Raw genomic sequence first — 12,313 nt, forward strand, 5'->3', positions numbered from 1 at the left:
AGTTTGCGGGCCACTGTGCGGGTGCTGGAGACTTCCTTAACCCAGGGCCTACGCAAGAGCAACAGTGCTCTTAGCCACTAGACCATCTCTGCAGCCCTCTATGCTCCTTCTCTGAAGCTTACTGCCCACAGGTGGCTGACCTCATTTCTCCATTCTCCTCCTCCTGGCAGATGTGAGGTTTACAGCTTGCCTGCCCTGCCCTTTTCCCTCAGCTCTGAAAAATTGTCCTGAAGCTTCCATTTCCACCCATTCTCTGTCCCTGAGCTTCTGTTTGTATCTGTTCTTCAGTTGTTTTATTGATGAGGCTAAGATCCCCACAAAAGGACCCTGATTTGCTGGGACTCCCAAGATTTCTTGTAATGTCACTGTCCTACCTTTTAATTTTTTAATCAGTACAGAAGATGAACCTGTTCCTGCACCCCTAGATGATGTCATAACGGTGGCTTCCGTTATGTAGAATAGCTTCTTTTTGTTGTTGCTGCTTAGGCGGGATGATTTCATGGATTATTGTAGAGTGGCATTGTTGCGAGTCCCTGCTGGGAATGGGTGTACAAGCTGACAGTGATTTTCTAGAGGGAAAACAAACCAAACAGAACACAAGACACATAAAAGAATTTCATTGCCACAATGTAGCACCACAGTGTAGCTGTTTTAATGTCTAGCTCATGTGTCACCAGTCATGCTGAACAATTCTTAGGCCCTACCTTGAGGTCCTCACAGGGGCCCACAAAACACAGGTATGGATGCCCCTTCTGGGCTACTGTATGCTTCTTCTATGTTCTAGGAAGAGGAGACTTGTTTCTGGGTGTGCCTGTGTGTGCTGTGTTGATTTTATTGAGCTACAAAAAGTTGTCCCATCTAACATAACTGGATAGATTTGGAGATAAGCGCACACCTACAAAACCGTCATGAAAGTTTGTGCCCAATCTAGCATCACCTGCAATTGCTGTTTTCGCCACTGCGGTAGCCTCCTCCTCCTCCTCCTCCTCTCCCTTCCCTCCCCCTCCCTCCTCCATCTTGTGCTAGCACTCAGCATAAGAGCCATCCCCTCAGCAGTTTGAGTGAGTATAGAACACAGTGTTGTGTGCCTCCTGTACAGGCTCCGTCCCTCCAACTGACTGAATTTTGTACCAGCTGACTAGCACCCTGCCATGTCCCATATTCCCTGCAGTTGCTATTTCCCTGTGCCATTGTCCAAGTGATATCAACTCTTCCATACCTGACTTATTTTACTTGATATCATGTGCTCAGGCTCTTTTTTGATGCCCAGGGCAGGATTTCCTTCTTTTATGGCTGGATAATACTCCATTTCCTGTACATGATGCATTTTTCTTATGTGTTTAGCCATCAATAGATGTTTAGGTTGCTTCCAGGTCTTAGCTGTTGCGAATGATGCTGCAATGACAGAAGGTACAGATTTGTCTTTAGCATAGCTGGCTCCAGTTCCTCTGGACAGCTGTGTTTCTAGAATTTCAACCATTGCATAATATGATAGTTCTACGATTGCTTTATTCTTGAGGAAACACCTTACTCCATCCATGATGGCTGTACTTTTTCACATTCCCATCAGCGTGCAAGGGTTCTTCCCCTCACCTAGCCTCACACCTTTCCCACACATGCTGTACCACTGACATCCTCAACTCTCTTCCAAAGTTTTGATAATAGCTATTCTCGGGGCTGTGAGCTCATGTTTCTTGGTGGTTGTGATTTGCATCTCCCTAATGAGTAGTGTTGCTGAGCACCTCTCTATGTACCTGTTAGCTATTTGTGTGTCTTTTTTCACTTTATGTGTGTGTGTGTGTGGTGTGCATATGTGCAAATGCAGTTCTATGTGTGGATCTGTGTGTGTGTATGCACTTGTGAGTATGCATGTGTGGGTGCATACCCATGAAGGCCCAAGGCTGATGGCTCTCACTTTGTTCACTGAGGCAGGGCTTTTTGGTTGAACCCAGAGCTTACAAATTCATCTAATTGGGTAGCCAGGTTGCTGTAAAGAGTCTCCTTTTTCACCTCCCATGGACTAGAAGGTGAACTCCTTTCATGGGTGCTGGCAATCTGAACTCTGACCCCCATGCTTGCAGCTGGCAGGCAAGCACCCCCAGCTGCTGAGCCAATCTAGTTCCTTTTGCAGGACTTCCTGATATACTTTGAATGTTAACCCTTTATAAGTTCTGAGTCTATGGAAAAGTTATGTAAGAATCACAAAACTTTAAAGTTATTCATTTTGAAAATGGTACATGTACTAAAATAAACCACAGTGCATCCATCATCCTTTAATACCACATAATTGCCACATATGGCCCATCTTTAAAAAAAAATATTTTCATTTCATGTTTGTTTCACGTGCATGTATGTATACGTGCTATATGTGTATGTAGTGCATGCAGAGGCCAGGGGTGGGCGCCAGATACCCTGGAACTGCAGTTCCGGAGGGTCGTAAACCTCAAAATGGGTGCTAGAAACCAAATTAAGGTCCTCTGCAGGAGTAGCAAGTGCCCTTAATGACTGAGCTGGCTCTCCAGCTCCACGGCCCTTCTCTGAGAAAAAAGTGTGTTTATTCTTTGATAATTTCATACATATGTAAAATATATATTGATTAGATCCACCCCAACTCCTCACTGTAGGCTTAGCTTTTTCACCAAACCTGATTTATTTAGGGTTCTTAAATACCTTCACCTCCCTTCCAACCCACTCACCTTAGCTTGATGAGTAGGGGAAAGGGCTATAGACCTCTTTTATCTACTTCCTGCTGATTAGGGTTGGTGGGTCTTTAGGGGATTACCAAATTCAGTTGTCAGGATGCCAGCAGTCCAGTCTAAAGGCCAACACCAATCAGCAACATGAATCAGCACAAGTGAGCAAAAGCCACAAGATTCAGTTAGATTGCCCCGAGAAGCTCTCTGGAACATTTCTCTCTGTAAAATCAAGTGTAGAAGCATGAAGATCAGCATAGTGATGTTGATCCAAAAAAGTGAAGCCTAACTGTGCATGGGCCTCTATATATCTCCTTAGCTAGCCAAAGCCATGCCCCATGCATGAAAGAGCTCACAGCAAAACATTACATTCCCTCTTATAAGCCAGCCTCCAGCAAAACATCACATGCCCTGCTTGCAACAAAGCGTCACATGACAAAACTAAGTCTTCAAAGAAACCAGAAGCTTCCATTTCACCTTACTCTCAGTGCTTTCCACCCCTCTGACATGACCGTCTCACTTCCATGCTCTACTCTTTAACAACTGCCCCTTTAAGATTCCCATTAGTGTTGCCTGAATGTGCATCAGCAGCCCACCAGCATCCACACCCCTGAAAAAAATGACTCCCCTCCTTCCCCAGCAGCCATCAACTGCCAATAATGCCTCAGCTGGGGGTGGAGTCTCCAGAGCCCCTTCCCAGTCTGTGTTGGATTAGTGACTTCACATGGCTTATTGAAGTGTTTCGTTTTGTTGAAAGTGAGTCTTAACCTGTAGCCCTGGCAATCACTGAGGTCTTCATTTTGTCTTTCCTGTGAGCAAATGCAAGTAGCATCCTGGCTATATTTCCAGTTTTTGTAGTCATCATTATACTGGGTTTCTCTGTCTAGCTGTGGCTGTCCTGGAACTTGTTCTGTAAACCAGGCTAGCCTTGAACTCTGAACTTAGAGATCCACATACCTCTGCCTCCTGAGTGTTGGGATTAAAGGCATGTGCCACCATTGCTCAGGACAGTCATCGCTCTTTATTGTGGCACCAAATGCTTAATAAGCAGTGCTCGCGGTGGGAGTAACCAGGGCTCACAGCCTCCTCTTACAGAGCAGGTCTGTGCACGCCAGGTGCAGGATCAACACTTCCTGCGAGCTAACTTGCTTGTTCATTCCTCCCCACACCAGCCTAAGAGTTACGTGCAATTACTATCTTATCCCCATTTTAGGGGTGAGGATAAGGAGGTGCACAAGAAGGTGAATTCCTCAAGCCAGGCCCCTAGTAAATAGCAAAGAGGGACTCTAAGCACAAGCGTAACCTGTTTCCAGAGGAAATGGATGACAGAAGACAAAACTATCTCCCAGGACTTGAATGTGCACGTGTGTGGGTGCTCATGTGTGCGTATGTTGAGGTCCACCTTGGGTGCCTATGCATCTTGTGTATGCTAGGGGTCAACCTAGGGTGTGGTCCCTCAGGAATGCAGTCCACTTTTTTTCTGAGGCAGGGTCTCTTACAGGCACAGAGCTCATAGAGTTTGCCAGGCTGTATGGTCAGAATTCCCCAGGAATCTTCTTGTATTCATACCAGCATTTTACATGGGTTCTAGGTATACAGAAAGCCCCTTCTGTGTGCCTAGCAAGCACTTTACTGACTGAGCCTGCCTACCAATCTACCTCCTCGGACTTTTGAGGGCTCAAGGCAATTTTACACGGAATGGACTTGGCATATGATCTGTACTCTGTAGTCACTATATTTCCTCTCTGCTACTTGCCCTGGCTTCATTAGGGAAGCTGTGTGGGGAATTGGAGTGACCTAGATGGCAGCCAAACAGACAGAGCCTGTGACAATCATTAGCCTTCGGAAGCTGAGCCAGGCAACCCCAGAGCCGCAGCAGAAAGGTAAGACCATCTCCATCCCAGAAGGTTCGGCTTTTACACTAGTGCTTAGCATTGTTATAATAAAGAGTTAGGGGCCAACGTTGTGGTCGGTTGGTAGAGTGTTTGCCTAACCTACATGAAGTCCTAGATTTGATTCTCAGTAGCACATAAACTGGGTATGGTGGTACATGTCTATAACCCCAACACTGGAGAGGTAGAGACATGAGGATCAAAAGTTCAAGGTCATCCTCTGCTACATTTGAAGTCAGTCTAGGCTACACGAGACCCAAACAATAAATAATAATAATGATAATAATAATAATGTTGCACAGACCTCCAAAAGTGAGCCACAATCCTCAAGGGTTTCCTTCCCACCAAGTGGTCCTCATACTCTGTCTTCCTTGTCAGAGACAAAGACATTCACTGTGGAGGATGCCGTGGAGACCATCGGGTTTGGACGCTTCCACATCGCCCTTTTTCTGATCATGGGGAGCACCGGGGTGAGTGCTCTTGGGGAATCTGCATCTGTGATACAGAGCTCACTGTTTGGCACCAACTTTTCTGCTGGCTTCCACAACTGGGCTGTCTATCCCAGGGAGTGGGAGTCATGTGGAAATTATTTCATCAGCCCTTGCAATGAGTTGGCTGGGAACAATCAAATGTATGTCTGTATTCTAGCAACTCAAGACTCATCTTAGAGTTTCACATTGAACTGTCGGGGAAGGACCATGGAATTATTTCTTGTGGAGTAGACACATGGCTCTTGAGCATGTGTGTCTTGGTATCACCTGGAGCCCCTGCTGTCAGGAAGACTCTAGATGCCCTAAAAGACTCAGTCATTTCCTTCTCTCAGTGACATGTGTTTTTCCTAAACTGTAGGTTCTGTGTCTAGGCATGGCAGATATACCTGTAGTCCAGCATTTGGCAGACAGCTGTATGAGGATCAGGAGCTCAAGGTTATCTTCAGCTACATATTAAGTTTGAGGCCAGCTAGGGATACATGAGATCTGACCTCAATCCCTGGAACTCATGTAAAGGTGTAAGGAGAAAACTGATTCCTCCACATGTGTGCCGTGACACATACCCTTACATGCATGCACGCATGTGCACACTACACACAAGTTTAGGCTTAAAAAATGTTTAGGAAGGGCTGGTTGATAGATCTCCATGAAGGAGAGCTTGCCCAGCATGTGAAATTCCAGCATGACCATGGGCTAGATGCACCCAACCCCCAGCGCAAAGATCAAATCAGATCAAATCTGTTCCTTTTGTCTTGTTATGATGTCCTTGGTATGGTGGGCTTAGGTGATTCTAATCCTAAATATTTAATTCTGTCATAACTTTCACCAAATATTCACTAACCAGAAGCAGCAAATAATACATGGGTGTAATCTGGCACTTGAGAGAAAAAGCAGGAAGATTGGGATTTCAAAGCTAGCCTCAGCTACATAGAAAGTTCAGTGCCAACCTATGCTACTTGAAATTGTCTCAAATACAAACAAACAAACAAATAATAAATAAAAAATGGCAAACAAAATCTGGGTATCATGGCTTATGACTGTAATCCAAATACTTAGAAGGCTGAGGCAAGGGGATTACTGTGAGGCCAGCCTAGGCTACAGAGTGAAATCTTCTATAAAAACACAAAACCAAGACAGAAAGTCAGAAAAAGAGTCACACAACATGAAGGTAGACCACAAGTTCTGACGCATCTTTCCAGAGCTGTGTGATCTCAGGAGAAAGGTTGGGATAGAAAGGGGTATGCTAGAAGTATCATACCTCACCTTTCATGATAGCATGCTATGCAACTCAGACCCTTCCTTGTCGATAAAGGGAAGACCCTTGCAGTCCACATGTTTCCGCAGTTCCATACACAAGAGCCACATAGATGGGACACAGCAGGGTTTTACTACCTTCTGTTATGAGAGTGAGACAGCGTTACTCCTAACTAGTGTATTTCCACTGGAACCCTTTGGACATTTGGTCCTGATGGACATCATACAGCTGTTCTGCAGCTGAGTTTACTAAGTTGAATGCCTTTCTGAGATGGCCACGCTGTCTGGATCCTGTGCTAAAACATTCTAGTACCTGAACTCTGGGCAATCCTCTAGGGGAGACAAGCCACATACTAACAAGAGAACCTTATAACTTAGGGATCGCCACTCTTCCTCTTCATGCCAGGCCTCCACATCACTATAATAAACAGTTCTAAGACTGTCTCAGCAGTGTCGTCAAGAGAAACCCAGACAAATGTGTTCTGTTCCTTTGTTTTGCCTTCCTCTTCCTGATGCCCTTGTCTGTGATGTTGGTGTTCATTCTGTCCTATAGGTACAAGCTCCCAGATTTGATTGGGTATAGTGGTAGGTACTGTAGTCCCAGAGATTCAGAAGACTGAGGTATGGTGATCACTTGAGGCCAAGAGTTCAAAGCCAGCCCTATCTTAAAAACAAAAATTATGACACAAGTACTTGAGTCTGAGCCATGTAAAAGCTGCTTTCAGGGGTGAGTGCACCTGAAACGCCAGTGCAGTAGGGAAGGCAAGCAGGAGGATCCCTGGTACTTGCTGCCCATCCAGTCAAGCCAACGTGGTGGGCCTCAGGTTTAGTAAGAGACTCTAAGAAAATAAGGCTAGCTGAGAGGGATGCATTTGGTGCTCTTGCAAAAGACCTAGGTTTGATTCCAGCACTCACATGGCAGCTCACAACCGTCTCCAGTTCCAGGGGATCTGATATCACCTTGTGGCTTCCATGGCTCCTGCATACATGTGCTACACATGCATAGATTCATGTAAACACATACACACAAATAAATACATACATACATATCCAAGCGTGTATGACTCCTCCAGGGAGAGTCACTTCTACTACACACACACACACACACACACACACACACACACACACACATGCACACACACACTTCTACCATGTATATGTATATATACACATATATATGGGCAGGTGGGCCTGGGCTGTTTAAGCCTATGAATGGCATACCTCCATAGTTTCTGCGTCAGTCCCTGCCTCCACGTTTCTGCGTTGAGCTCCTGCCCTGGCTTGTCTTTGTGATGGTTTCTAACATGTATGTTAAACAAACCCTTTCTTCCCCTAATCGCTTTCGGTCATGGTGTTTGTCACAGCAACATAAAGCAAACCAGAGCACCCATTATCTAGTGTCTTCTTGAAATACTAAGTAGTATATCTATCTGTCAGTAGACCTAGTACAGCATCTGTTCAGTAGACAGTGTTTCTTGATCATTAGCTCCTCGCCTGTGCCTGTTGCTTTATTGTTTTTTAGCCTTCAGAAACTTTCCCATCTCCTTGAGTTCCAGCTTCCTGACGTAAGGAGCTCTTTCAAAACCTCATTTGCAAAGGCATGTCCTACCATCCGCATGATATGCAGCAGCTAACCAGGCTCACCCACTAGCTAAGTAACTGGCCACTCAGTGCTCCTGAGCAAACACACAGCTCAGCAAGATTGCCAGGGAGTATGTGCCCTCCCTCTTTAGGGATATGCTCAAGTTGTCCAAGCTCTGAATATTACCTCTGTGAAAGCTGAGGATCTGCTATAGATATCTACTTTCTTTTTGTTGTGTTTCGGGTTTCTTGAGTAGGGTCTTGATACGAAGCCAGAACTGGTCTCAAACCCTGGATGTTTCTGCCTGGTGGGCTTATTGGTATATACCACTGGGACTGGCTTTACTGTATTTTTTTTTTTCACCTAAGGCAGTGGTCCCCAATCATTAGGAAGATTGCGGTCTTTAATATCGTTTCTCAGGTTGTGGTGACCTCCAACCATAAAATTATTTTCATTACTATTTCATAACTAATTTTGCTACTGTTATGAATCGTAATGTAAATATCTGTGTTTTCTGATGGTCTTAGGCGATCCTCATGAAAGGGTCGTTTGCTCCCCAGGTTGAGAACCACTGACCTAGGTGAAAGGACATGCGGACTAGGAGTGACAGGCCTGTATGGAGGTAACATGAGCTGGTATGTATATATGGCATTGTTTTCTGCTTCTCTTTCAGGTTGTGGAGGCCATGGAGATCATGTTAATAGCAGTTGTGTCTCCTGTTATCCGCTGTGAATGGCATCTGGAGAACTGGCAGGTGGCGCTTGTCACCACGGTGAGTACCTGCTGCCTGTGCCCTGTGAATGAACAGCTCGAGGGCCTGGTTTCCCTTCCAGTTCTCTGAGAGCAGAGAGCCAACCCCAAGTCTACCCACAGTGAGGAGTGCTGGCCTCCAAAGCTCATGGGTTTCCAGAGCCCGAGTAGTTAGCATTCAATGCCTTTCTTTCTCTTTTACTCTAGTGAGTAACCTTGAGTAGCCAAGCCCTCTAGCTGATGTTATCTCCTCAATAATTCTAGAATAGTCTCACTTGCATGCACTGCCATTAACCTCAGCCCTAGTCCCTCCTCCCTGCCATCTGGCCTTCTAGCTGATCTCCACTGGTCCTCAACATCCACCAAAGCAATAAGCTCCCCCATGGAAAACACATTCAACACAGTATGTGTCACAGTTTTCAGAATCCCATTCCATGTAACAAAAAGCTACTTTACATAAAGGATTTGTCATAGTCCTTATGTTTCTTATGAAATGATATTAAAGTATGCTTTCTATCTGCCACATGGTTTGGCTAATATGCAAAGAGGAAAATGTGGGACCATGTTTTAGATGTGAGCAGCTACTGAAGGGCTCTTTAGAGGGCTGTGATTGGGCGTTCCAAGAACTCTGAGGAAATACAGCTGAAGGGCCAGATACCAGAGAGGCAGTATGTGGTGGTGAATGGCAGGGCCTGGAGGTGAGACTTGTGTGGTCTGGAATTACTGAGGCAATAACATCAGCCTAGGAGGTCCGGAGAAGCACAGGGAATTGGAGAGGGGTTGATTTACACGTCATTAAAACTGGTTTTAAGGGAGACAACCTTTAATACAGAAAGACATTCCAGAATATGGCCAGACTGAGAGGACACTCTGGGGGTCAGGAAGCAGCGACCTGTAGCAGTCAGGTGGCAGAAGCTTCCAGGATGAGATCCTGTGAGACAAGGTTAGGGCTAGTACCTGAAAGTGGTTGTGGAACACTCTAGAAGCTTTCTCCTTCACCCTCTGTTCCCTGGCTTATATCCTTGTGTCTTAGTTAGAGTTTCATTGGTGTGAACTTTCATGGTGTGAAGACACCATGACTGCGGCAACTCTTATAAAGGGAAAGCATTTAATTGGAGCTAGCTTACAGTTTCAGAGGTTTAGTCTAATCCTCACGGCGGGAAACATGGTAGTTTGCAGGCAGACATGGTGTTGGAGGAGCTATGAGTTCTACATCCTTATCCAAAGGCAGCAGAAGGAGACTGTGTGTCACACTGGGCATAGCTTGAGCATATATAAGACCTTAAAGCCTGTCTCCACAGTGACAGGCCACACCTACTCCAGTAAGGCCACATCTCCTAATAATGTCTCTCCCTATGGGTCAAACATTCAAACACATGAGTCTATGGGGGCCATACGATTTAAACCACCACACCTTGGAAGCTTGCAAGGATATGGAGAGAGTAGCAACACTTGCTTGGTGAGATAGGAGAGGCAGATGGCTTCCTTTTTGCTCACAGTCTTCTCTGAATTTTGCTCTGGGCTGCCCCCCCCCTTCCTGAGAGCTGCTCTGTATTTTCTTAATGTGTAGTGACTTCGAATCCTGCTTCTTTCCATGTCTTGGAAGATGGAAAGCTTGGAGCCCAGATGTGTGTCCAGTCACAGCAGCACACCTGGCCTTTTCTGAAAAGACAGAAGTGTGTAGTGCTTAAGTTAGAAAGTTGTCTTTTGTCTTGTGTTTGAGACAGGATCTTACTGTGCAGCTCAGGCTACTCTCCATCTTTCATTTACATTCCTGCATTCAATCTCCTGAGTGCCGGGATTACAGATATGCTGCTATACTTGGCTAAATCATGTTAAATATTAAATAAAATGGCAGAGCTTCACAGGGAGGGAGAGAAAAAGGGAAGAGGTGGAGCCTTGTTGCTATGCAATCTTCCAACAGTGTTACAGAAGTGCAGGCTCCAGGGTTAACACAGGCTATAAGTCAGAGTTTCTGTCCCAGAAATTAGAGAGCCCAGGGCAACAATCATGGCTTTTATAACTCAAGTATCTATGGAGAAAAAAACCGAGACACTGAAAAAAAATATATATATATATAACAGAAAATGGGAAGACCCTATGCTCATGGACTGAGAAAATTTACACTGTGAAAATTGCGGTATTGGCAAGGGGCAGCCTGTAGATTCATTGCAATCCCCATCAAAATCCCAATGACACTCTTTGAAGAACGAGAAAAAACAATCCTAAAATTAATGTGTAAACCCAAAAGACTCCTCATGGTCAAAGTAACCCTAATCAGAAAGATTAATGCAGCTGCGTGATTTTAAATTACTTTATAGAGTCCTAATGACAAACACAGCACAGTGTTGGCATAAAACTGACATGCAGACCAAGGGCATACAGCAGGGGACCCAGACATAAACCCACATAGCTACAGCCACGCAACTTTTGAGAAACACCTATTGGAAAGCACATAGCCTTTCTGAAAATGGTGCTGGGAAAACTGTGTATACATACAAAGAATGAAATTAGAACTGCGTCTCACCTTGCGCAAAAATCAATTCAAAACGGATCAAGGACCTTGATATAAAATCTGAAACATTGCAATTGCTAGAGCAAAACAGGAAGAATACTTCAAGACATAGGAATAGGCAAAGACTTTCTGAAAGACTCCAATAACACAAGAAATAACCCCAGTTGACAAGTGGGATGCCGTCAAATTAAAAACCTTCTATAGAGCAAAGGAAGCAATCGGTAGAGTGGAGAGGCAGCCTACAGAGAGGAAGGAAATCTCTGCCAGCTCAGACAGAAGGCTAACATCCAAAAACATGTAAAGAACTGAAAACAAACAAACAAACAAGAACGCAAATCTTCCATCCAATAAATGGTCTAGTGTACTGAATAAACAGTTCTCAAAAGAAGAAACAAAACAGCCAACAGACATTTAATATATCCAGCATCCTTAGCCATCAGAGGGAGAAAAATTAAAACTGCTTTGAGACTTCATCTCACCCCAGTCACAGTGGCTGTCATCAAGAAAAAAAATGCTGGCAAGAATGTTGGGCAAGGGGAGCCTGTAGGCACTATATATATATATTTAACTCTAATAGGGTTTCTTATGCCTCTACCTCCTTTCTCTACCCCTTATTTCTCCTAACACATTCTAATACCCCAATACTAGATAGAAGAGATAGAAGGTTAGTGGGGAGAGGAGATGGAGTTCCCTTTAGATACTTCTGGCTGTTTAGGGTCATCCGGTTCTTTGGGAAAGCACCAATCTTAGTTGTCAGGACATCTAGCAGTCCTGCTAACCAGCAAAACAGCAAACACAACAGTATCCTTCTTCCTTCTTGGAGTGTCCCTTGAAATGTCCCCCAATCTCCTCGGAGCACCCCTCCCTGGGAGCCTCTCTTCCTTGGAGCCTCTATTCCTCTCTCTGGGCTCTGGTATTTATGCCCTCTCAGAGTCCACAGAGTTAAACTATCTTCAACTCCCAAAGACCACACCCCTCTCTGATCTGCATTAGGCTATCAGTTGTGGGTGAATTAAAATCAGTTTTATGGGGGCTGGAGAGATGGCTCAGAGGGTCAGAGCACTGTCTGCTCACTCAGAGTTCCTGAGTTCAATTCCCTCAACCACATGGTGGCTCACAACCATCTATACAGGGAT

The 12,313-nt window shown here is 45.0% G+C and overlaps 1 protein-coding gene across 1 annotated transcript in view; it reads left to right on the plus strand.

Moving 5' to 3' along the window:
* Window positions 1-4,494: 4,494 nt before the first annotated feature.
* The window catches only part of Svopl (SVOP like), a 52,272-nt gene continuing 44,453 nt past the window's right edge, over window positions 4,495-12,313 (plus strand). The window contains exons 1-3 of the mRNA XM_055602036.1: window positions 4,495-4,576; window positions 4,964-5,055; window positions 8,586-8,684. Of these exons, the coding sequence (XP_055458011.1) occupies window positions 4,495-4,576; window positions 4,964-5,055; window positions 8,586-8,684 (273 nt within the window). The remainder of the gene's footprint in view (window positions 4,577-4,963; window positions 5,056-8,585; window positions 8,685-12,313) is intronic.

Source organism: Psammomys obesus, unplaced genomic scaffold (assembly GCF_907164565.1).
Source record: "Psammomys obesus unplaced genomic scaffold, mPsaObe1.curated_primary_1811, whole genome shotgun sequence".
NCBI lineage: Eukaryota > Metazoa > Chordata > Mammalia > Rodentia > Muridae > Psammomys > Psammomys obesus.